The 25179-nt window shown below is 38.0% G+C and overlaps 1 protein-coding gene across 1 annotated transcript in view; it reads left to right on the forward strand.

The window, feature by feature from the left end:
• The window catches only part of DPY19L3 (dpy-19 like C-mannosyltransferase 3), an 87751-nt gene that overhangs the window by 54509 nt on the left and 8063 nt on the right, over nucleotides 1-25179 (forward strand). The window contains exons 10-17 of the mRNA XM_049786231.1: nucleotides 2227-2328; nucleotides 5131-5204; nucleotides 5678-5836; nucleotides 9007-9126; nucleotides 10113-10224; nucleotides 10797-10853; nucleotides 15607-15689; nucleotides 24879-25011. Coding sequence (XP_049642188.1) covers nucleotides 2227-2328; nucleotides 5131-5204; nucleotides 5678-5836; nucleotides 9007-9126; nucleotides 10113-10224; nucleotides 10797-10853; nucleotides 15607-15689; nucleotides 24879-25011 — 840 coding nt within the window. The remainder of the gene's footprint in view (nucleotides 1-2226; nucleotides 2329-5130; nucleotides 5205-5677; nucleotides 5837-9006; nucleotides 9127-10112; nucleotides 10225-10796; nucleotides 10854-15606; nucleotides 15690-24878; nucleotides 25012-25179) is intronic.

The raw sequence follows: 25179 nt of genomic DNA on the forward strand, positions 1-25179 counted from the left end.
AGTAAAAGAAAATGCTTTCACTTTTTTCTTCAGTGTGGAAACTCAAGAAATTAGAACATCCAAACAAAAATGAAGGGGGGCCAGAGCGGTGGCGCAGGCGGCAGGGCATCTTCCTTGCATGCGCTAATCTAGGATGAACCTTGGTTCAATCCTTAGTGTCCCATATGGTCCCCCAAGCCAGGAGCGATTTATTTTTTTTCAAGAGCGATTTCTTTTATTTTTTTAAATAATTTTTTTATTGTGATCAACATGAATCACAAGCCTTTAACAGTAATATTTAAAGTACATAGTGACATTGAACCTAGGGTATTCCCACCACCAGTGTTATCCTCCCTCTAACCCTGTTCCCAGCATTCCCCTCCTTTGCCCTTCTAGGAGTGATTTCTGAGCGCATAGCCAGGAGTAACCCCTGAGCATTACCAGGTGTGACCCAAAAACCAAAAAAAAAAAAAAAAAGAAAGAAAGAAATTAGAACATGTTTGTAGGAATGTTTTTCTCAAGGCTTAAAAGTAAGTGACCACCTTATCCTTTTGTTTGTTTGTTTGGTTGGTTGGTTTTTTGGTTTTTGTTTTTGGGTCACACTTGGCGGCACTCAGGGGTTACTCCTGGCTCTACACTCAGAAATCACTCCTGGCAGGCTCGGAAGACCATCTAGGGTGCTAGGATTTGAGCCACCATCCGTCCTGGATCTGCTCTGTGCAAGGCAAACACCCTACTGCTGTGTTATCTCTCTGGCCCCACCTTGTCCTTTTTGATGTAGTAACTACCTCCATCACCACCGACTATTACCATATTATTGAGTTTTAAATTAATTTTGTTTTGAGCATTTTGAGACTCCAACAAGCACCATTAAAAGGAATGGGACATTCTTGGGATATTTTGTTTGAAAACTTTTGCATTATGATAGAAAATTTTTTAAATGTACATGAGATTTTAAGGGGCCAAAATGATAGTAATGTGAGTAGGGATAAAACTGACCCAGATTCTATCCTCAGCACTTCATATGGTCCCCAAGCCTCACCAGAAGTGGTTCCTAAGTGCAGAGCCAAGAGTAAGCCCTGATTGCCACCAGGTGTGCAGCCCCCCCCCCCCAAAAGAATATGTACAGAAGATTTAAGAATCAATTTCAATTTTTTCTTTATAATATCAAAAGCTTATCTTTTTGTTATATACTTATGAGGAACATTTGTCATAATTGTTTCAACATAAGAATACATTTTGTTTAATGGTTTTGGAGGAATAAATCTTTCTTTTATTAGACTTTTGAAAGAAGGTTGCTATGAACATACAAAGCTTTTTTAAAAACAGATTTTATTCAACTATAAACTGGTGACTATAGTTAATAATACTGCATTGTGTGTTTGAAAGTTTTTAAGAGGCTAGGTCTTAAAATTTCTCGTAAAAAATAAAATATGTAGCTCTGCTGGCAGATATTAAGTAGAGTTATTATAGTATTTCACAATATATACAAATGCTGAATTATGTCATATACCTAAAACTAATAAAATGTTGTATGTAATTGTACCACAACTTAAAAAAATTACAGCCATCCAGAAAATAAACATATTTAAGCTCTTTAATACTATTATGTCTGGGGGGGGGGGGAAATACTATTATGTCTGATGAATCAAGTTATCTGAGGGTTATAAGAAAACAATAATATCAATGAACTCAAGTTACTTTTTAATGTTGGAAGATCATTTTAATGTTGGTAGGTGAATCATGATTAATAGACAAATAATCAAAAAGATTCTATGTATCTCTAAGTAGAAGATCACAAAGATTTCTAAGGGGAGTAAAGAAACATTTTCTCTTCTTAAAGCGTTTGTTATTTAGGGATGTATTTACTGTTTGAAATCAGAAATATCAGGGCTGGAGAGATGCTCAGTGGTAGGGCATTTGCCTTGCATGCAGCCAATCCAGGAGGGACGTTGGTTTGAATCCTGGCATCCCATATGCTCCCCCAGGCCTGCCAGGAATGATTTCTGAGCACAGAGCCAGGAGTAACCCCTGAGCGACACCAGGTGTGCCCCAAAAACAAACAAACAAAAAAAAAAGAAATTAGAAATACTAAGACAGTATAGCATCATGAAAATTAATAGTTTATATTTATCCCCTTAGATCCCTACATAATCATAAGTGTTTCCAAAATGACATTAAATTTTTTCACCCCTTCCCCCGACATTAAATGTTTTTTATTAAAACTAAATTTTTTTTAATTTCTAGAAAAATCTGAAAACTGGGAGCTTCCTTCATAGGCTCGGGAAACTTTTGTTGCATTTGTTTGTGGTGTTCTGTTTGACATTCTTTCTCAACAACATTATTAAGGTAGGTTAAAAAGATGGCATCCTTTTAGATGACATCATTTTAAATCACAAGTTTTACTTAAAACAGGCCAGGGTTTACTTGGTTTCAGAACAGGTTTGTTTTAGTGGTTAGTCATTGGCTTCTTTAGAGGCTTATTGCTTGAACTCACCTTTGAGTCATTACTTTTTTTCAAGGCTCAACTTTAAAAAGCATTAGATCAGGCCCAGAGAGATAGCACAGCGGTGTTTGCCTTGCAAGCAGCTGATCCAGGACCAAAGGTGGTTGGTTCGAACCCCGGTGTCCCATATGGTCCCCCGTGTCTGCCAGGAGCTATTTCTGAGCAGACAGCCAGGAGTAACCCCTGAGCACTGCTGGGTGTGGCCCAAAAACCAAAAAAAAAAAAAAAAAAACCCATTAGATCAATATTTCTCTGTATTTATAATATTCTACTTTTTAGTGTTGTGTACCCTGTAGTACCAGAAAAAAAAAAAAGTGGCATGGTTTTTGTTGGGATAAGTAAGTCCGCAATAGATTAGCTTTTAGAACCACAGTGATTGTGATGGTCTAACCCAGTGGTTGGCAACTTTTTTTTTTCAGCTGAGCCAAATCTTGCCAAAACCACGATTGAAATTTATTTTGAGAACCACACAGGGCGTGCACTGACAGAGGCTAGGAGCAGGGTCCTGACTCCTGGAGCGGCTGCCCGGCACACAGAAGAGCCAAATTAAAAGTGTAAAGAGCCACATGTGGCTCATGAGCCGCAGGTTGCCGACCACTGGTAACCTTACTACTGGCCTGGTCTCAGTATAGCACTTTGATATCCATTTGTATGGCAGATCAGATAGTGAGGCTTTCTTTTCTAGCCATTTGACTGTCAAATTAAAAAAAAAAAAAGGATATATAAACAGCTGCATTAAACTCTAGGTTCTTGCCATTGTTTTTCTTAAACAATATCATTCAAACTTGGGACTGGAGAGACAAAACAAGACAAAAATTAACTGAGGGGCTGGAGTGGTGGTGCAGCGGTAGGGTGCTTGCCTTGCACACAGCTGACCTAGGATGGTCCTGGGTTCTATCCCCCAGAGTCCCATATGGTCCCCTAAGCCAGGAGCAATTTCTGAGTAACCCCTGACACCAGTGTGTCCCCACCCCCCCCCCAAAAAAAAGATTAACTGAGCAGAATAATTGAGCATTTTTCTAGAAATAGGCTGAGATATCTGTAGTGCATTCATGACAGTCAGTGGCCATGTACTTGGATTAAGCCTGGCCCGGATTATTCCAGAGCTGCATACCTGGTCCGAAGGATAACATCGGCTCAAGTTGCCTTTGATGTTTTTACTAGCACTTGATCTGAGGGGAATTAGACAAAGTAATCCTGAGACTCCTTGCTGTTTTTGACTATACCAGACTATACCTAAGTCTGTTCTAGGACTATTAGAATCTCTTCAGAGTAACTGGCTTGTTTTAGTTTTATGATCCTCTAAATGACATTGATGCTTTTATCTCCCTTGTTGCATTTATGGCTAGAATGTATAAACTCAGATCTGCAACTCATCTCTGGAAAACATGTTTTGTGTACTAAACCTCAGTTGTGGATGCTTTTCTTTTTTAGTATTCTTTTGGTGCAATTTCTTTTCTCATTTATAGTATGTCTTGTAAATTATAATTTTAAAATACAATTATGTAAATTAAAATTATAATCATGGAGTAACCTAGCACAGGGGCCAAGATAGGTATCCTTCATGCACTCAACTTCATTTCCTTCCCCAGCACTGTTTCCCCCCCTAATAGCCCCAGGAATATCCCTAGAGGCCATGCAGTACCCCTACATCCAGCCCTGGAGATCCCTGATTACCTTCTGAGTGGCCCAGATCATCCCTAGAATCCCAGATTGAGTAGCACCTTGGGCCTTCACAGTGGACCTTCTGCCAGGCATTGCTCCTAGGCTCTCTGAAAACTATTTGGGAAGCCAAAATTTATGATTACTACTGATACTATGTTTCTGTTTACCCCTGGAGGTTAATACTGTACTTTTGTCTTTGTATAGATAAGTTTTACATTATTTTTATCTACAAACAAAAGACTTTGTAAGCAAACCTTGTAAGCAATATACCCATTTAAAATTTCAGATAATCTTATTGGTGTTCTGATCTAGAAAACTTTATGTCATCACTAGGCTTCATCACTAACTTTATGTCTCCTCTTCTTGAAATCAAAGAGCTCTTCTATCTGTTTTGTTCCTTTAACTTCTACACAGCATGTTTTGTTTTCTTTGGGGTTCATACCTGGCTATGCTCAGAGCTTCTGGCTCTGTCCTCGGATACCACTCTGGGAAGGGCCTAAGGGAACATTTGAGATGTAAGGGATTGAACCCAGGTCTGTTGCATGCAAGGCAGCTTCTTTATCCACTGTACTCTCTCCTGCTCAGTATTTTGTGTTTTAAAAAATGTATGCTGTGGCTAGAACCAGTAGTACCATGGGTAGGGTTCTGGCCTTTCATGTTGCTGACCTGAGTTTGACTCAGCATTCCATAGAATCCCCTAGCACACTAGAAATAACCCCTGAGTATCCCCAGGTATGAACCCCCCCCCCCAAAATAAAAAAAATTGATTATGCTAAAATAAAAAAATATAAAGAAGGAACTTTCAGATCCTTCTTTAAAATTTCCAAGTTCTAAGAATTATTATAAATATTTACTAACTAATATTATACAAGTGTACACATTTATGCAAGTAGAGAGTGCTTCTATGTATTAGTGGCAAATTATCAGGAAGCCATACCTAAGACATTAAGAATATTTTTTGTTTTCTCTCTCCTCAATAGAAAGTTCTTAACCTGAAGTCAGATGAACACATATTTAAATTTCTGAAGGCAAAATTTGGGTTTGGAGCAACAAGGTATGAACAAATTGTAAATATATCTTTTCTGTTAACTCACCATAACATTTAAAGCATAAATTGTGGAGCTGGAACAATAGTACAGTGGATAGGACATTTGCCTTGCATGTGGCCAACCTGGGTTTGATCCCTGGCACCACCAGGAGTGATCCCTGAGCATAGAGCCAGGCATAACCCCTGAACATTGCTGGGTGTGGCCCCAAAACAAAAACTTGTTATTGGTCAAGTTGGCTCAACTTGTTATTGGCTCAACTCTCTTGAGCTCAGAAGTAGAGCACTTGAAGTATATTTGAGATTCTGGGTTCTAGCCCTGGCCCTCCAAAAAAAAAAAAAAAAACCATCAACAACAACAAAAATAACATAAGCTGTTACTGTGCTTTCAACAATTGATGGTAAACTAATTTTGAGGGGAAAAGAATGTAGGTTACTTATCTTGTGTTAAATATAACAAATTTCTTCCATTTGTCCCCTAGAGATTTTGATGCAAATCTCTATTTATGTGAAGAAGCATTTGGACTCCTGCCTTTCAACACATTTGAAAGACTTTCAGATACTCTGCTTTTTTATGCTTACGTATTTGTTCTGTTCATCACAGTGATTGCAGCATTGGTTGTTGCCTTTCATAATCTCAGGTATGGTACATTGAGGAATTTAATACTTTGATGTGCTTTAATGAATTTGTTCTATGTTGCAGAAAAATTACTATGTTGGAAATGACTACATCAAACACAGAATAGCATTTATCTTAAAGGGGAAGATATCCAACCTAGAGTGGACTGACTCTCATAATAATAGAGCAATTGTGATATAATAAACAGGAATGATATGATAGATTTTGCTTTAAGTCCTGACTTGTACTCTGGAGAAGAGTGTGATCTTAGAGCCAGACATCACCTTTCAATATTTTGATTTCTTTATTTTTATAGAATGGGGACACTCAGGGCATTTATTCTTCAGGGTTTTTGAGAAATAAGTTAAAACAACATAAGGTACTTACAATAGTGTGTCTTTCCGAGAGAATTTTGTAGATTTTAGCTCCTTACTAGTATTATTTTATTGACTCGTAAACTCTTTTTATTATATTTTTCTGTGCTTTTCTTCCTCGGACCTTCTTACTTTCCATAAAATATCAACAGTTTCTTGTTGTTTGTGGCCACTTGTTTAGGGCTTATTGAATTGTAGAGGACTACAGTTTTTAGCATCTACTTAAAACACCTTTTGAACAATTTTCTAAAAGTTAACGTTCTGCTAATCTAGAAGCAAAAGTCAAGAATGTGTGCAGAATTATTTTTAAACTTGTAGACTATCTCCCCAATCAAGTTGATGGAAGATTTCACATTTACTATCTATATTAAACAGAAGGAAAATTAAGTGTAAGAAGTTGAAGCTACTGTCATTTGTGAAAACTTAATGAAGCTCAGAAGGAAACCCTTTTTTTATGTAGTTACCTTGCCAATTAAGGTGCTAGTGAACTATGATTCACAGCCACCGGAGAGCTGTTTGAGGAGAAAAAGTCATTAAAATGAGCCCAGATCAGTTGAGGTGTTTTATGATTATTAAGAATGAAGCAACATTGAACCGTGAAAATATTTCACCGACTATAAACTATTTTAGTATCTTTTTGAAGTGTTCCTTTTTATACCGAGCCCAAGGTAAAAATTTAGTTCTGTGAAAATCGATGAGAATTATTCTAGATGATGTGATTTAATTTACTCTGGACACACCAAGTGCCAGCAGGACTCCACACTGTGCCCAGAGCAGGAAATTCACTTGTCCTGCACTGTTAGGGAAAATGCCCACTATGCTCAGTGGGAACCTAGGAGCTATGTCTGGAGGCTTATACCGCATTTGGTCATAGATAAAGACTTTAGAGAATCCTCGTCTTCCAGCTAGGGATCTAAGCTTTCATTAGAGGGAAAGAGCTGCATTCTTTATTTGAGAATTATAATTGTCTTCGTAGATCTTTTTTAATGTAACTTGAAGGCTGTTTTATCAGTGCCAATCGCATTGATCTAAGAATAATTCTAAGAATAGTACTAAGAATTCTATTTCATTAATACAAGTCACCTGCATTAGTGTTCTTCTTCTTGTCATATTCATGGGGTAGAAGAGTGACCAGGGGTAGAACAGAGATGCTGCAGAGTTCTCCCAGGTGTCAAGGAAAAAAGTGTTTGTTTTTGTCTGGGGGTATTTGTTCAGTTTTAATACAGAAGCCAGCCTGGAGGTTACAATAGATAATATTTAAGTCAGGCCTTGAACTCCTCTGGTGAGAGGCAATGTATGTATGTATGTATGTATCTACCTATCTATATGTATGTAAGTATGTATGTATCTATCTATCCATCCCTCCCGTCAGAGCTAACACTGCTGTAAGCGTAGGGCCCAAACTTCAGTAATTCAACTTGAAATGTTTCTGTCAAGGAGACTGGTAGAAGGAGGTGGAAGGAAACCAATGGGTGGAGGGATGCAGACTCCGACACTGGTGTTGGGATTGGTGCTGGACCATTTTATGCCCGGGAGCCCATTGGAATAAATATGTAAATTACAGTGCACATAAATAAAAATTTCTGCTAGTGATAAAATAAAACCTGAGGGCATTGTTTAATTTAAGAATCTGGAGTGGAGTGGGGCTGAGGAATAGCACAGGGGTAGATTGTTTGCCTTGCACGTGGTAAACCCAGATTCTATCTCTGGCATCACCAGGAATGGAATGACCCCTGAGCTCAGAGCCAGGAGTAACCCCTGAGCACCACTGGGTATGGCCCGAAAACAACAATAACAAAATGAATCTGGGGTGGTCACATGTGTTGCCTGGATACACAAGCATAGGTCGCCCTGGGTCTCCCCTCTTGAGAATCACACTTTCTTGGGGGAGGGCACACCCGCCAGCAATCGGGGGTTTCCTGGCTCTGCACTCAGAAATCACTCCTGGCAGTCAGTCTCGAATGGGATGCTATGGATCGAACCCGGGTCTGTCCAGGTTCGTTCACGTGCAAGGCAAACACCTTACCACTGTACTTTTGCCTTGGCCCTGGATCTCCCTTCCTGAGATGTTTATTTTCCTACTTTGACACTGGGTTGTATACCAGGACTTTCTCCACCATTAGAGAACCCTGCACTCTTTTGAGCATGTAACTTGCTACTCTCTTTTTTTGGGGGGGTGGGGGCACTCCTAGTGGTACATGCAAGCCCCCACTTAAGCAAACTATAGGCCAACTCTCAGGGCCTGTTATCACTGGCTGATTGTTCTATTCCCTTACGATGTTTCTTCATATGAGATCAACCTGTACTTTCCCTCCCATAACTAATCAGCATGGCACCTTCTTATTTCATCCACATAGCATCTTACTAGAAGATTTCATGTTTTCCTTTGACAAATAGCACTTTTTTGTGTGTATATATCCCACGCATTCTTTATTTATCAACTGTTCTTGAGAACATGGACTGTTTCCAGATCTTAAGTTATTGTAAATAGTGCTGCAGTGAACGCGAGAAAACTCCACTAAAGATTCTCAAAAAAATTTTGTTTTCTCTTGTCTTGTAATTGAATACTTGAAGCATTGTAAATTTTTACTTAAAATGTTACCCATTAAATTTTGATTTTAATTACTAATGCACTTGTATTGTCAGTATTAGAATCCCATAACCATGCTCTGAACTGATCAGTACTGACTTATTTTGTCTTAGAAAAAAATATTTCTAAATAGCTGAAGGCATGTTTCTTGTGTCTTCTTTTAAAATATTCAATTAACTTAAGTTTATGCATCCAGTTTTAATTTTGAGTATTTGCTATTTTATGCAGTGTTTCTACAAATCAGCCATCCACGAATAAAATACAAAAGTCAATTGACCTAAAACCTGAAACTGCCTACAATTTAATTCACACTATTTTGTTTGGATTCTTGGCTTTGAGCACAATGAGGTAATCTTTTCTTAGCTGTTTGGCTTTTATTATTATTATTATTATTATTATTATTATTATTATTATTATTTGACCACTGTTTGTTTGATAATTTAGCATGTAGCATTTAGAATGTAGACATTGATAACCATTGTATTAATTAGTTTCCATAACAATGTTCTTGGTTGCCATCCTCTCCAACTACAAAATATATTTATAATGTTTTAGTTTTGGTTTCTGGTGTTTGGTTTGGGGGCCCTACCTAGTGGTACTCAGGGTTTATTCTTGGCTCTGTCTCCAGGGGTCAGTCCTCGAAGAGCTCATGGGACCCTGTGTGGTGCTGGGGATTGAACTCAAAATGACTAGTACAGGGAAAAATACCATACTATCATCCAACCCCTTAGTATGTCTTTTGTTTTTTTCCTTTATTTCCAATATTGCCCCCTCTTTTTTACTTAGAAGATAATTATCAAAACACAGTAAATTTGGGGTCGGAGAAATAGCATGGAGCTAGGCGTTTGCCTTTTATGTAGAAGGTTGGTGGTTCGAATCCTGGCATTCCGTATGGTCCCCCAAGCCTGCCAGGAGCAACCCCTGAGCGCTGCTGGGTATAACCCAAAAACCAAAAAAAAAAACAAACAAAACAAAACAAACCCACAGTAAAATTAATAGTTAATTCTTGTTTCAATGGTCTTCATATTGTTTTTTTTAGTAAGATTCTCCTAAAGCACAGATAGTTCTGTTTCCTTCAGAGCTGTCTTAGTCTCTACTTCTTGAGTGCTTAGTACCATATTTTTCCCTCTAAAAGAAGCACCTGATTATAAGACGCACATAGTTTTTAGATGCTCTCCTCACCTGCACTCAGGCTTCAGCTCCAGGCAGCATTCGCGCCATAAGATGCACTTTTGGGGGGAAAAAGTATATCTTATGGTATGAAAAATACGGTACTTGTTTTTGTTTGTTCGTGGTTAGTACTTGTTAACTTTTGCCTATCTCTATCCTCTCAGAATGAAGTACCTCTGGACCTCACACATGTGTGTGTTTGCCTCATTTGGCTTATGCAGCCCTGATATATGGGAGTTACTTTTGAAGTTGATCCATCTTTATAACCCAAAGAGGGTAAGTTGCTGTCCCTTTCTTTTTCCCTTCACCTTTAGTAGCTTTTAGCTTTTAATATTTCTTTACCACTTTTTTTTCAGTAATTATCCATACAGTGGCCTGATAAAATGGATACCCAAAATTGAAACTTAAAAACAGATCTTTGTTGTATAATTATTTAAAAGAAATTATACTCATTGAAATTTCATGTAGATCTTATCTTTCAAATCACTTTTTTTCAGATCGTAAGTATATATGCAAAATGTAGACATCATAGAATTTAGTGAAGAGCACAAAAGCAAAGTGCCAGTAATCCATATATCCAGAATGATAAAAAATATATATTCTCCATTATTATTTAGTGTATGGTAATAAAAACAGCCTATAAATGCAGTTCTGAACTTTCCCTCCTATAAACTGACTAGGTTTGAAGGTGCAAGTATTTTATGAATAATTGGAAATGACAATGGTTTGTTTATTTTATATTGGAGACATACTGTGTGAAATTTTATTTCCAGCATTTTGTTTTTAGACTTGCTTTAAAAATAAAAGTGTTCAAAATATTTGTAATCCCTAATGTTTTTCTTGTATAGATATGTATAATCCGATATACAGTGCCAATCTTAATACTGCTGTATCTATGCTATAAGGTAAGAACTATTTTCCTGATTTTTTTATCATCAATAGTCTCTTATTTAGCAAGATTATTGTTTTGAGTCCACGTACTTTGGGTGTTAGTTAACAAATAATACATTATATGTCACTTAGTACTCTGGTTAGAAATACCTCCTGAAAAAAAAATAAAGAAAGAAAGAAATACCTCCTAAGCAATGGGAGAAAACAGTTTCCTCATAGTTTTTTTTTTTAAACAAATAAAACATTATGATTAAACACTACTAGAATTCGATCATTTGAATTGATTTTAGTTTTGACTTGTTATTCAGATGATACAGTTCTGCAAATAAAGATGATTTTAGTCTGATTTTTGAGGTGAATCAAAGAAAAATTATCCTTCCTCTGCTTTAAATACAGCATGATTTCTAAAATGCATTGTACTGTAATCAATAAAGTTTAGTAGATTAAATGCTTAAAATGATCTTTATAAAAGGACTGGCACATATGAATAAATTTAGTCTCAGATAATCCTGCTATGTGTTCTTCAGTTTCAAAGGAAACCAATAAAATCCTTCTTGTTCTCAGTTGAGTAATTTTTGAAGCAGCTGTGACTTTGCTTCTGTGAAAGACAATTAGGTCGACTACTTGGTGACTTGTCATATCTTATGACTAAGAAGCAAGAATTGTCACCAAGGCAGGTAGCATGGATTGTTTTCACCCTTTCTGTTAAAAAAAATTACATTACATGTTCTTGAAAAGTAGAATTCCCCCCCACAGATCGCAAGTTAAAATAATGGATTTCAGAATTCACTGTATAAACCCTCCTTTGGGACTAAGAGCCTCAGAATAGTATCACATAGAGAATCTCAGTTTTATTTCCTAGATTTTCCTGTCCAGTTTTATTGGAAGTAACAATTTTAGGCTAAAATTCAATAGGCATAATGTTGGCTAATTCTATTATTAAACATTTCAAAAAGTTATTTTCTATCATGTTCCACTGTATCAAAACACCACTCCAAGCAGAGCACTGTGCTAACTGAGATTCTGGAGAACATAAAAAGAGGTTCTTTTTACATCCTACATCTGGGAATTTTATTGCTCTGATGTAAATAATTCAGACTTCTTAAACATCTGGAAAGCAACAGCTCAGGCTCAAGCTGAATTTCTGTTTAATAATGAATGAAGAAACTTTATCTTTGATGCTGTAGGAAGAAACACGGTGCTATCAGGAAAGAAAGAGCTCCTATCATTCTTAACCCCACCACCAACAGGGCCTGCACACTGTAACAATCTTATTCCAATGCTGTGTGTGGAGACTAAATTCTTTTATGTCTCAGCTCCTTTCATCTTGATTCATTTTTTTAAAAAAGCTGATTGAGGATTTGAATCTTTGTGGTTAGGACACCGTAGAAGAAATCAATTCGAGAACACTGACTCTCAAAGTGTTGTCCCTAAATCAGTGGCATCAGTTATTTTCTGAAAGGTGGTCAGTCAGACACACAGATATTAGCTCCCCTCCAGAGCTGGAAGATGGGAATTGGGTCAAAAAATGTGTGCTTTTGTTTTTTGTTTTGTTGTTTTGTTTTGTTTTGGGGCCACACCTAGCAGTGTTCAGGTTTTACTGTCTCTGCACTCAGAAATCACTCCTGGCAGGCTCAGGGGACCTTTTGGGATGCTGGGGATTAAACCTGGGTCCATCCCAAGTCAGCGGCATGCAAGGCAAATGACCTATCGCTGTGCTATCACTCTGGCCCCCAGAAATGTGTGGCTTTAACTGACCCTCCAGGTGCTGATAGACCAGATTTGAGCGCTCGACTGGGAACAGGATTTCTTAGCTGCCATTCTGGTTTTTTGTTTTGTTTTGTTTTGTTTTGTTTTGTTTTGTTTTTAAGCTGGATCATAGGAGGAGACTGGCTTGTGCATTGTGAGAGGTTTTGTAGAACCCCATCTTCTACCCACTAGATGCCAGTACTATTTCCCTTCAGTTATGACAGAGCCAGGAGACCATTTTCAGGGTAGATTTTAGGGCCGGAGCACATGCCAGGCATGCAAAATTCTCAGTTTCCATCCCTGGGGGGCCACGGCACTGCTAAAGAACCCTTTCTCCTTTCTAAAATGTCAAACTCTGAGAAGGGGGCTAAAATCTGCCCTCCGCTCTCTTAGAACTACTGATGGCACTGAAAAATGCTTCATTTCAAGGAAATCTTTGTAAGTATTCCCTGAGCAGGGAAGATAGTACTCTAAAGAATCCACCTAAGGATCTTTGGCCTAATACTTAGTATTGAGCTTTGGAAGAAATTCTAATGGACCCTGCTTTCACTATAAAATACTTAACATACTTTAGTATCCTAGAACTTTTCAACAAAACAATCACAAAGAAAATGAAGGTATTTACACATATTAAAGGACATTCTGAAACTAAATTTGTTTTCAAAATACTGAATAAATTTATTTGTAAGCAATGTGGTGAACTTAAACTTTATTGTAAAGCTTGATTTGATGTCAATTATAAGAAGCAATTATAAAATAGCAATTATAAGAAGCTTTCCCTTTTTATTACCATTTTTGTTATTATATTTCTTGAGGGTGACCTATTTAAAATTATAGGTTCTCAACTCTTTGGAACTAATAGTTACATAATATTAATCTCATTTTGATTAGTCTATTTGAGTTGTGAAATCTCATGGAGTACCACTGGTCATTTAGAAACAGAATTTAGTTCACTTAAAATTTACTTTCACTTTGCATAAAGAGATTCTCAACAACCCTAATTACTAAGTCTTAGCACTTATTAGATTAACAAAAGAACTTTCAAACTAGAAAAATACCTAGCACCTATTGAATACACAAATCTTAAAATAAGTTTATACCAAAAGAATTAGAAACCTATTGGAAAGGCTGAGGAAATGGCTCATGAGTCAGAGGCACCGTGCCCTGCAGGTGCAGTGCCTGGAGTTCTACTCCCAGTAGCATGGGGCACCCCCACACAGTACTGATGACAGTAGTGCTGGAGACCCCCTAGATCTGGGGGACTTCCAGTCCACTCAGCCTCAGCAGTACCGCATTGTTGGATTCTAGCTTTGAGCCAGTTAACCATGTATTTCCGAAGTGGCCTCCAGGCTCCCTAAACTTGGGTTGGGAGAACCCCCTCAAATTAATTAAAATTGAACGATAGTATTCTGTGAATCTTCAAAATGAATAAGGATAATGAATAATTAAAATATTACAAAGGTATTAATTGGTAGCTTTTTTCCCCGCCCCCGCCCGCGTCCTTTAATTTGTAGCTTTTATTGATCCTCCTCTAAAAACTAAAACTAGAAGTTCTGATACCTGATTGTCCATCACCCTAAATTTTTCTGATTAACCAACCCAGCACAAGGCTTAAATACTAGTAATAACAACCAAAGGTGTGATAGAGCGGAAATCCTTCTTCAGGAAATACCTCCCATAATCTGGGGACTTTCCTATCTTATTTTCCCTTCCTTTCTTTTCTAAATAAGATCTTTACTGATTTGGGGGTGGAGGTATGTGCTAATATGGAATAGATAAATAGCACATGGCCAATAGGGTTCAATCCCTGGCACCATATATGGTTCCCTGAGCACAACCAGGAGTGATCTCTGAGCACAAAACCAGAAGTAAGCTTTGGGCAGAGCAGCTTTGGTGCTCCCTCTCCCGCCAAAAAAGTATGATAGGGCTAAAAGACAACTATAAATTAGCCACTACAGTTCTATATATATTAATTTTTTAATACTGTATTTCAAATTCACTTAAGCAGAAATACATTGCCATTAGTCTTCTATTTTAATATATGAAATTAATTCTGCAGTTCACCTAAAGAACTTTGTCTTTGCAACCAATTGTGATTTGATAAAACAATGAACATTGAATTAAGTTGTTGAATTAAATAGACAAATTGCATTAGCTAGGCGGTAAGCTCAGTGTAATTTTTTTATTATAGCTGCATAACCTTAAGTAACTCAAGTTGACTAGGAAGTTTCATTGGCATAAGTATAATAATCAAATCTGCCACATTTTTCCTGAATCCTACTTTCAGAAGCTATTCTCTTCTATTGTACCTGTAATTTTATTATATCTAACCATTTACCTAGATTTCAGGTACAAAATATATAACTATCTTGTCACCCAATGAAAGGAGGCTGGCTTTGGAATGAGGTTTCAGATAATGGCACCTGCCTCATTGTTACCTGGTCAAGTGAAGTTTACGCACTGAATCAAAGATCTTTATATTAATAGAGGAAAATAAGTAGCAATCATGACAGAGCTCTCTGGATCATCCTTTTTCTTGAGTAGAGAGGAGGAAGAGAGGCTTAATATTCCAGAGCAATTTTGTAGCTCTAAACTAATACCACTAGCTATATGCACAGTGAAACGACAGATTTATGCTGTCACTGCTGGTTGTCACAGCTTCTTCCTGGTTGTTCTTCCAGTGTATTTCGAGTAATAGGACACAGAGGTATTCTGTCTTACTAGATATGAAATTCACATTGCAATAGCATGTTCTTATATAAAACAAGAACTCTCTTTTTTTTATTAAAAAGAATTGGTGACACCTGTGGTCCTGATATGGTTAGTTGTGACCCCAAATAATTTTAAAAGCTTTTCTCTGTCATGACCTCATACTTGAAAGAATGTCATGCTAGTAGCCCACTTACTGTGTTTATCTAGTCCACAAATTATGTATAGCTTCTTTTTCACTTTAATCTTATTAATAGTTATGGGTGTGGGGTAGATTTTATTTTTGTTTTGTTTTGTTTTTAATTTCAGTTCTGGCCAGGAATGATGGATGAACTCTCCGAGTTGAGAGAATTCTATGATCCAGACACAGTGGAGCTGATGAACTGGATCAAGTAAGATGATCTTTCTAACCTTTAACCTTTAAAGTATCATTTAAGAATTATGGAGCCAGAGTGATAGCACAGCAGGGAGGGCATTCACCTTGCACCTTGAACCAACTTGGGTTCGATCCCTGGCATCCTATATAGTCCCCTGAACCTGCCAGGAGTGATTTCTGAGCACAGAGCCAGGAGTAATCCCTGTTGGGTTGTTGCTGTTGGGTGTGCCCCAAATCTTTATTGTGAATATACCTACATTCTTACTAGATTTTTCTTTAAAACTTCATTTTTGCAAATACTTACATTCAAGAAATATTCTTTCCAACCATAGTTTCTTAAAAATCAGGAAGAAGGAAAATCAGAAAAAAGGGAAAAGAGAGAGTTTTTCAAACTCTTGAAAAATTTGAAAGAAGGTGGTATATTCCTGCCAATTTTATATCAAGTGCTGTTCTTTTAATACCATCCACATTCTCTGTTAATGTTGACACATAAAGATATTCTTCCTCGATTAATCATTTAAACATTTTGCAGAAAACGACACTTAATTGGATTCAATGCAGATTTCATTTCAACAGATTAAATTGTTCAAGGCCTGGTGGAAATTTAAAATACAGTAGCTAGAGTTTTTCTTCTTTGAACATGGCAACGCTTCAGCATGATAATGGTTCTTTCTTTTGCCGGCCTTTTGATGCTTTGTCTCAGTCTTCAGCATCAGGATGAAATTCTTGCGCTTCAAAGCTTTGTTAATAACTTCTGCCTCCCACGAGCAAAAATAAACTTTCCTAACCAGAGCCACATTCCAGTTCCTGCTTCATAACCAAAAGCAGCCCTGTAATTATTCACACATAAATAGATACTGCAAATCCTGTCTGACATATTCAGAAAGCATCGACTGTATTGTCCCCATCACTTAGACTTTTAGTAGCCATATTGGCATTTGCGCATGACTAATGTTTACTAACCAGTACAATTTAGCACCACTTGGTGTATAAAGAGATGGTAAATAGGGTTGATAGCTTGCATCTCCTGAGGGCAATACATGGATTTTTATAGAGATTTATGTCTAAAATATATATGTGCATTTGGTCTCAATGTCAGACTGAGTTGGACTCGCTGCAGTGAGTCTCATTTTTCATATATTTTTCCAATGCTGAGAAGGCTAAGCAGTGCTTTGTCTTTATTTATTTATTTAACTTTAAATCATGGCATACAGTTGCAGAGTAAATAATCCCTTCTGTGTATGGCAGAAGAGAGTTTGTTGTGCTTAAAAAAGAAAAGCTAATTACTTTGGCATCAACATGTCAACTGGAGATTTATGTCATGTTTATCTAAAGGTGAGGCAGATATTTTCAACTTTCAAAATTGCACTGTTGGTATCACTGGTGCCAGGTACTGATGGATCATGGAGCTGCAGATCTTCTGGGTCTACCTGGATAAACATTATAATCATCCCACCTCACTCCTTGGAATTCAGGGTTCAGTGTCATGACATCCTCCCAGGTTATCCTTATAATAAGTCAGACTGGCTGGACTTGCAATAGTGTCTTTGTTTTCATACATTTCCTCCCAGAAAACCACTTAGAAATATTAATTTTTGGTCCTGAAAACTGTATGAGAGTTTATTCAGGTATAAAGAAAGCAATCTGCTAGTTGGTTGTTTCTCACTTAGGGAAATGATCCATTTCTTAGATTTTCCTCTTTGTGTATGTATAGATAACACATACTCTTAACTTTTTTTTTTTTTAAAAGATTTTTTAGTAACTGGGATATATTTGTATTGTTCGGGGGGGGGGGTTTCCATTGTGCACTAATCTTGCCTGCTTCCTTCAAAAAATTCTTCAGATCTAAATGATTGTTTTTGCAAAAATAGCTGCTGGGCATGCTTGGGGAATGAGTATAAGTGATGATGAATGGATGCCAAAGAGGGTCTATTTAGACATGACATCGATTTATTTGAATCAACAATTACATCAGCTCTGGTTTGTAGGCTTCAGTTCCAAGCATAGGGAACTACTCTTCTTCTCCTAACTGCCCTGTTGTCCTCTGGTTTTAAAGCATCACATCTGACCTACAGCTTTCAATTGGCTGCCCAAAACAGGCTTTCTGTGATCATGGCAGGTTGTAGATATGCAGGAGACACCAGGAATGAGTCTCCATGTCTGCTTAAAATCATCTGAAGGAAGGTGGGGGAGCCCCAGCCTGCCCGTGGGAGACCCCTTGGTCTCTCAGCATGTCGTCACACACACCAGCAGACCATTCTGTGTCAAAGTGTTATTTGAAGTCAATTATTGGGGTAGGGACTGACATAGTGTTCATCGCAAGATGTCTGCCCTCCAAGCAGAGCAGGATGAGAAATACAAATTGCTCTAAGGAACACCAAGTGACCCTTAATTCTAGTACAGGCTACTCCTTGTAAAATATCACTTTAAGCAAGGTAAGTGGTTACCCAGTCTTTGCTTTGGGTTCTTAGAGCAAACCAGGAGCTAAATAGGAACCTGCATCTTTGTGGGAGTCCCAAGGACACTCAGCTTCCAGTTGGAGATTATTAGGTCTGTTTTGAGGGGTCCCCTGCTTGGACAACAAATGCAACGATGTCCTTGTCTCTGTGGTGTTAGCTGTTTTCTTCTTGAGAAGCTTAAGACTTTCTGGACTAAGCAAGTAGCCTTCAAGGGCATTAAGTGTATTTCTTTGGCATACAAGTTCCCAAGATATTCAGCGTATAGACACCCTTTTCAGGAGGGAAAAAGGTATCCTGGAAATCTATCTTCTTTTATGAAAAAACAGCTGCTCTCTTCTCCCCCAATACTACCCTGAGGTAGTATTGCCACTTGGGGAAGCAACTGCTTTAGAATAACACTTACTGATATGAAAGTATCAAAACAGTGACACCATATGTGTGAAAATATTTAAAGACTTAGCAGCTGAAATTGTATATTTATTAATTCATTTCAGTAGGCACATATTGGGAACCAGTCCTGCATGTAGAGGACTCCGCTTTATACCTGTAAGTGTCGAAAGAAGCCATTGCAACTATCTCTGATTTGAGGAAATGTAGCTGACTCTCAGCACTCTTGCCTTCATTCCTTCCTTATGGACTCATTGGCCTCATTTCACAATTAATAGAGGCTTAAGTTTTAGAGGAAAAATATTTTTGGAATTATGGTTTTGGTAATAGAAGTAGTTTTTTATTTGTTTGTTTGTTTTGTTTTTTCTTTCCTATATTTTATTAGTAGAGGGTTTTATTTTTCAGGAAAGAAAAACCTCACCTACCTTCTATCCTCATCCCTACCTTTTCACCCTTGTCTTCTTTTCTCACCCCTGCCTTCTCTTTCCACCTTCTGTCTTCACCCCTGCCTTCTCTCTCATCTCCTTTCTCGCCTCAGCCCTGCTTTCTTTCATCACCCCTTCCTTCTCTCTTCACCCCCACCTTCTATCCTCACCCTACCTTCTTTCTCTCCTTGCCCCATTTCTTCTACAGTCCTGGCCAGCATATCTCTGTTGCCTGTCTCATGAGTTATACCAGAATTCTGCCTTGCTGGCAGCAGATTGAAATGCCTGTTTCTTTTTTTTTTTTTTTTTTTTTTTTTGGTTTTTGGGCCACACCCTGTGATGCTCAGGGGTTACTCCTGGCTATGCGCTCAGAAGTTGCTCCTGGCTTCTTGGGGGACCATATGGGACGCCGGGGGATCGAACCACGGTCCGTCCTAGGCTAGCGCAGGCAAGGCAGGCACCTTACCTCCAGCGCCACCGCCCGGCCCGAAATGCCTGTTTCTTATCCCTTTTTACTGATAATGTTTCCTGGACACATAGATTAAAAACTTAAGTTTTTCTTTTTTTCTTTCTGTTATCATTTTCCACAAAGTACAGCTGGTGATTTCCTAGGCTTTGTGACCAGAAAGTGTTCACTTCAGTAGCTACGACACCACTCTCAACTCATCTTCATCTTCTGTCCTTGGACCACTTATTTCGTTCAGGGATTGGTTTAGTTTGGTTTGGTTGGTTTATATATATATATTATAAATTTTCTACATTTATTTATTTATTTATTTATTTATTTGGTTTTGGGGCCGCATCTGGTGGCACTCAGGGGTTACTCCTGGCTCTGTGCTCAGAAATCACTCCTGGCAGGTTCAGGGGACCATATGGGGAGATGGAACCTGGGTCTGTCCTGGGTTGTCCACAAACAAGGCAAATGCCCTACCCCTGTGCTATCGTGCCAGCCCCACTTTGGTTGGTTTTTTTAAAAGTGAAATTGTTCCTGAAAATTTTCTAATATCTATAGATTTGAATATTTTGAATTTTGACATTTTAATTTTTTAATTTTTAAAAAGTATACACACAAGAGTTAGCTTTCTCTTCTTCCCTTCCTTCCCTCCTTTTCTTCCCTTTTCCCTACATTGCTTCCTTTCTTCCCTTCCTTCCTCCTTTTTTCCTTTCTTCCCTCTCACTCTCTCCCTTCGTTCTTCCTTCCTTCCTTCTTTCCTTCCTTCCTTCTTTCCTTCTTTCTTTTCTTCTTTCCTTCCTTAACAGCTTTTTGAAGTTCATTAAAGAGTCATGCATTATAAGTTACTGACACAAGTCTTAAGCACGTAATATTCCAATACCAATCCACTGCCAGTGTCAACGTACCTCCTCCAGAGTTCCTGTGCTCCCTCCCAGCCCTACCCCAGATGTGACATTTTAACTTTTTGACTTTAGGAAAGTCTTTTTTAAAACTAAGAATAATCTTTTCCCTTGATGAAAACTGAATGAATGTCTACCATTTCCTTAATGGGACTGGGAAAATAACCCTAATTTTCTTCACAATTGATCAAAGTAGAAAGAATTCAAAATTTTAAATATGATGTAGGTCAAGTTCAGCCTTTAAATGCCTGTAAACCTCTTTTATAATTAACGAATCACTTTTATAGTTAACAAATCACAACTATAAAATTTTTGAAGTGTAAAGAATATATTCACACATTGTATTATAATGCCCTGTTTACCCATTAGTTCAATTTGTTGAAAGTTGATAGCTTCAAAAATAAATGAGATTATTCGTTAAAAATGTCATCAGGTCCTCCCGAAATGACATTTAAATTACATAATGTAAATTCATTTGACCTGTGAGCCCTTATCATTACTTAGTGACAGTCCTTATAGGACAAAGTGTTTGCGTATTGGACAGCTTTGCTTTGGAGCTTGGCAGGGAACTATGAAAACAAATCACCCTTCATTTTATACATCATTTGTTCAATGTTGGTTAAAAAAATCGCTTTGTTTTTCTATAATACAGAGACATGAGAGTCAATAGTTAAAAGCATAGGAAGTTGTTTTTTGACAAAGATTAGAACAGGAAAGTATTTATGAAAGAATACCCAGTATTACATCTTTTATAGTCCCTATTTCTACTTAAGGACAAACAATCCCTGTTCTCTTTGCTAAGTTTACCACAACGAAAATCTAAAAACAGTGAATTTGGGTGGTTTTATCTCTTAGGGGTCACCATATCTGATAGTGTTTGGGGTGCCATGCAATGAATGCTAGGGATCAAACTCAGAGCTTTGTACAGGTTACATAGGTTCCTTCTCTCCCTTCTCTTCCTCACTCTCTCTTCCCTTCTCCTTCCCATCCTCACCCCAGAACCTGAGGTTTTTGCTTGTTTCTTCTTTGTTTGCTTTGTTTAGGGGCCACACCTGACTGAGTTCAGGGCTTATTTCTGGCTCTGTGCCCTGATCAAACCCAGGCTGGCTGCAAGCAAGGCAAATGCCCAATCTGCCTTACTGTCTCTCTTGCCCCACACCTTAACAATGGTTTGTAAGATGTAGGGAAAAAAATGCTACTGGTTTTTTGTTGCTGCTGTTATTGTTCCACTTTGCTTGTTTATTTGACTTTTGCATTTGCTGTACAGGTAAAATTTAAACATTCAAAGCAAAACATTACAGATTTATGATGAGGCTACCATATAAAACCATATCAGACATAATTAAGTGAGTCAATTTCTGCTACACTGGGAAATCAGAAATAAGTTTTCAAAGATGTATTATTTCTACTTGATTTTTTAGACAATAGTGTTATCTGTGTTTTTCTTCTTTAAAATCAGGGGTCTTTGAAAGCCCCTGTTAACAATGCAAAGCATTGCAGCTTAGCAGTTTAAATGCATTCCATTTCTTTCAGGATTTGACTCTTACTTAACCTTAAAACTTTTTGTTTTTAAATTGTTTTAATTAATGGTCTTAGTGCATACTGTCGAAAGTGGTATTATTCACCACAATTGTACCACAACTTTCATTTCCTTTCCATTTTAAGCAGTGATAGCCTCTGTCATAGTGATTGCTTGTGGCTGATGGCAGATTAGACTCCCAAGAGCCAGAGTTTCTTGGCTCAATAAAGAATAACTATAATTTTTACTTACAACTAAGGGTACTATGAGTGACCTGACAATATGAAATGTTGAAGCATCTTATGATGGCATTGGGTGTGATCAGCCCCGCTGCTAGATTGTGATTGGTGGGGAGTGACAATAGGTTTGGCACTCTCTAGGCCACCGTCTGTACCAACTAGGATGGCTCCCGGAGTGCTCCCTGACATGGCTGCCACAAGGCCCAAAGATGGCCACCTTTGGGCATTGAGATATAATGTATCTATATTTGCAGTGAAACAGCATATGCCCAATGATATTCAACAAAAGGAAGAAGACCGACTTAATTAATATTTATCAGTCTTCAGCTATTCTGGAATATGACAAGTGAGGGCTTTATAGTCTAATTGACATAGGTTAAGAATTTAGTAAGTAGCAATGGAGTAAATTGCATCTTGGTAAAATCTTTGTGCATGTGCCTATTTTCATGCAAACCTTCATATTTCTGTGACCGGGTGGAACGTCATGAATTCCTTGCCAATTGTGTTTAAGGGAGTAAGCAAACATCTGTTTGTTCTTGTGTTGCTGAGTCTGGTTGTCAGCATTGACAACCTATTCAGACAGAGCCAGCTTGTGTAACATGGTTTTCCCTAGTAATCCATGTTTCGGGTCCTCAGCTGAGTAGGGATAACACAGCCTGCATCATTCCCTGTGTATTCATAGTAGATATGACCACTTTCTTTCATCACTTAAATGTTCTTGGAATTCAAGTGAAAGTGAATGCTAGTTGAAAGAAAATCTTGAATGGTTAGAAGAGTAATTTATAAATATTACTGTTGATCTCTAGGGTATCTTGTACAGAGACATCTAAAGCTTTCATTGGGCCTTTTTGTGGTCTTATCATAAAACTGAAGAGAAAAAAACAGCATCCTATAATGTGATGAAGCTTTTCTTAGAAACAGAGAAAAAGTCTTGCTCTGCTCTCCAAAAAACATTGAGAAGAGCAGCCTATTCCAGTTTTGTCCTGCAGAATATGTTGAGATTTTAATTAGATTCCTTCTAAAATTGTCAGCATCATTGTGACTTTCTCTAGCAGGTATAGATTTTTTTCTTTCTGTTTCTCTTCTTTTCTTTTTACTTTATTTTTTGGTGGAGGGCACACCTGGCAGTACTCAGAGCTTAACTCAGGAATTACTCCTAGTGAACTCAAGGGATCAAACCTGGGTCAGCCATGAGCAGGCCCTACCCATTGTGTTATCTCTCCAGCCCTGAACTCCCTTCTTTTCTTTCTGCCTTCCTTCCATTTTTCCTTCTTTCCCCCTCCCTCCTTTCTTTTCTTCCTTCCTTCCAAGCTTTCTTTTCTTTCCTTCCTTCCAAGCTTTCTTTTGCTTGCCTTTTTTTAATTTTCCTTCCCTTCCTTTCCTCCTTTTATCTAAACCTTCCTTTCTTTCTCACCCAATCCCGACAGTGCTGAAGATTGCTCCTTGCTCTGTACTCAGAGTCACCCCTGGCAATACTCAAGGGACCATATGTGATTCTGGAGGTCAATCCAGACTCAGTCAAATGCAGGACAAGCTTCTTACCTGCTTTCTTGTTTGACTCTTTCTGTCCAAAGACCCTCTTCTTTAATAAGAATAATTTTATCTTGCATTATTCCTACTGGGCCTCTATTTGGAATTCTACAGCAATTGTACATGAAGAGAAATTCACTAAGAGCCAGGTTCTAAGAAATAGTATAGGGGGAAGGCCTTCCTACCATGAGGCCAAATCCACTAGGAGCGATCTCTGAATACAGAACCAGAAATGATTTCTGAGCATTGTTGAGTGTGGCTCAGATCCTCTCTCCTTGGCCCACTCCCACCTCTCACCAACAAGACAAGGATTTTTGCCATTTTCATAATCAAATGATACCTCAGCTGCTGGAGTACTAGTACTGTGAGCAGGTGCTAATACTACCCTCATTCTATTACACATGATTGACCTGGATTCAATCCCCACTATCCCAGCACAGAGTCAAGAGTAACCCCTGAGAATTGCCAGATGTAACTCCCCCTCAAGAAAAAAGGGAGAAAAAAAATGATACCTCGTTGATTAATTAGCAAGAGACTATCTTTCTAAGATTTCTTTGTCGGAAAAGAGAAAGTTTAGAGTCACCACTCGGTGGTAATTAGTTCTTGAATCTGTATGTGGGTGTCCTTCATTATCTAAGATGCATATAGCAAAGGAATACATAAAATACTAAATGTACCACAGAGATTTTGTGCATCCCCACCTTGAAAAACTAGATATTTGCTATTTCATGATATTTTTCCAATTCTTTTATTTTCACTAATTCTGTTTTTCTGAAAAGTATTTTATAGTAAGATATCTGATCTTTGTTTGCTGTCTATAAATAGAAAACCTTGATAATGACTCATGACCAACTGCAGTTTCTAGCTTTATAATTTTTTTATTTTACTCCAGGCAGTCCTGTAAGCTTAACACAAACATCATAACCCCTCTTTGTAGGGTTATTTTTTTTGTTTTTAAGAATAGTTCCTACTCAGACAAAGGCAGGAGAGAGTTGGGGGTTTTTCGCCTCAAAGAGAAACTCGGGAGATATCTGCATCCTCAGACAGTTTTTTATTAGACTACAGCCATCAAAACAGTAAATTAGCATTTTCCCAACATTGTCAAAACAGATAAGTAAACTTTTTGTGCAATAGCTCGAGTGTAAATCAGAGACACCCAACCAGCCTCTTGTGAGTTCTGATTCTTAGCAGCTCCTAAATGTAGCTGAGGAATCCTGAGGGTGATACTGTCTTTGCTGTTGGCCTTTGAGAAAAACTGAGCAGTGGTGTTAATTCAGACCTGAAATCTTACAGCTCTCATACACCGAGAAAAGCTGTATTTGCTGGAAGCATGCAGTTGCTAGCCGGAGTCAAACTGTGCACAGGAAGGACTTTAACCAACCACCCACACTATGAAGACAACAGCTTGAGAGAGCGAACCAAAGCGGTAAGGGCCCACCTGGGGACCAATGTTGGCTTTTCTGTGTTTACTGAAACCGGAGCATAATGTTGTTTGTATTTTTGGAGAGAGAAGCAGAACTTAAGGCAGAATCTTCTAGTTCTTATCTCCGGGTATACCCACATCCATCTGAGGCCTGCTGTGCATGCTAATAAT

The sequence above is a fragment of the Suncus etruscus genome, chromosome 14, assembly GCF_024139225.1.
Source record: "Suncus etruscus isolate mSunEtr1 chromosome 14, mSunEtr1.pri.cur, whole genome shotgun sequence".
In the NCBI taxonomy this organism is placed as follows: Eukaryota; Metazoa; Chordata; class Mammalia; order Eulipotyphla; family Soricidae; genus Suncus; species Suncus etruscus.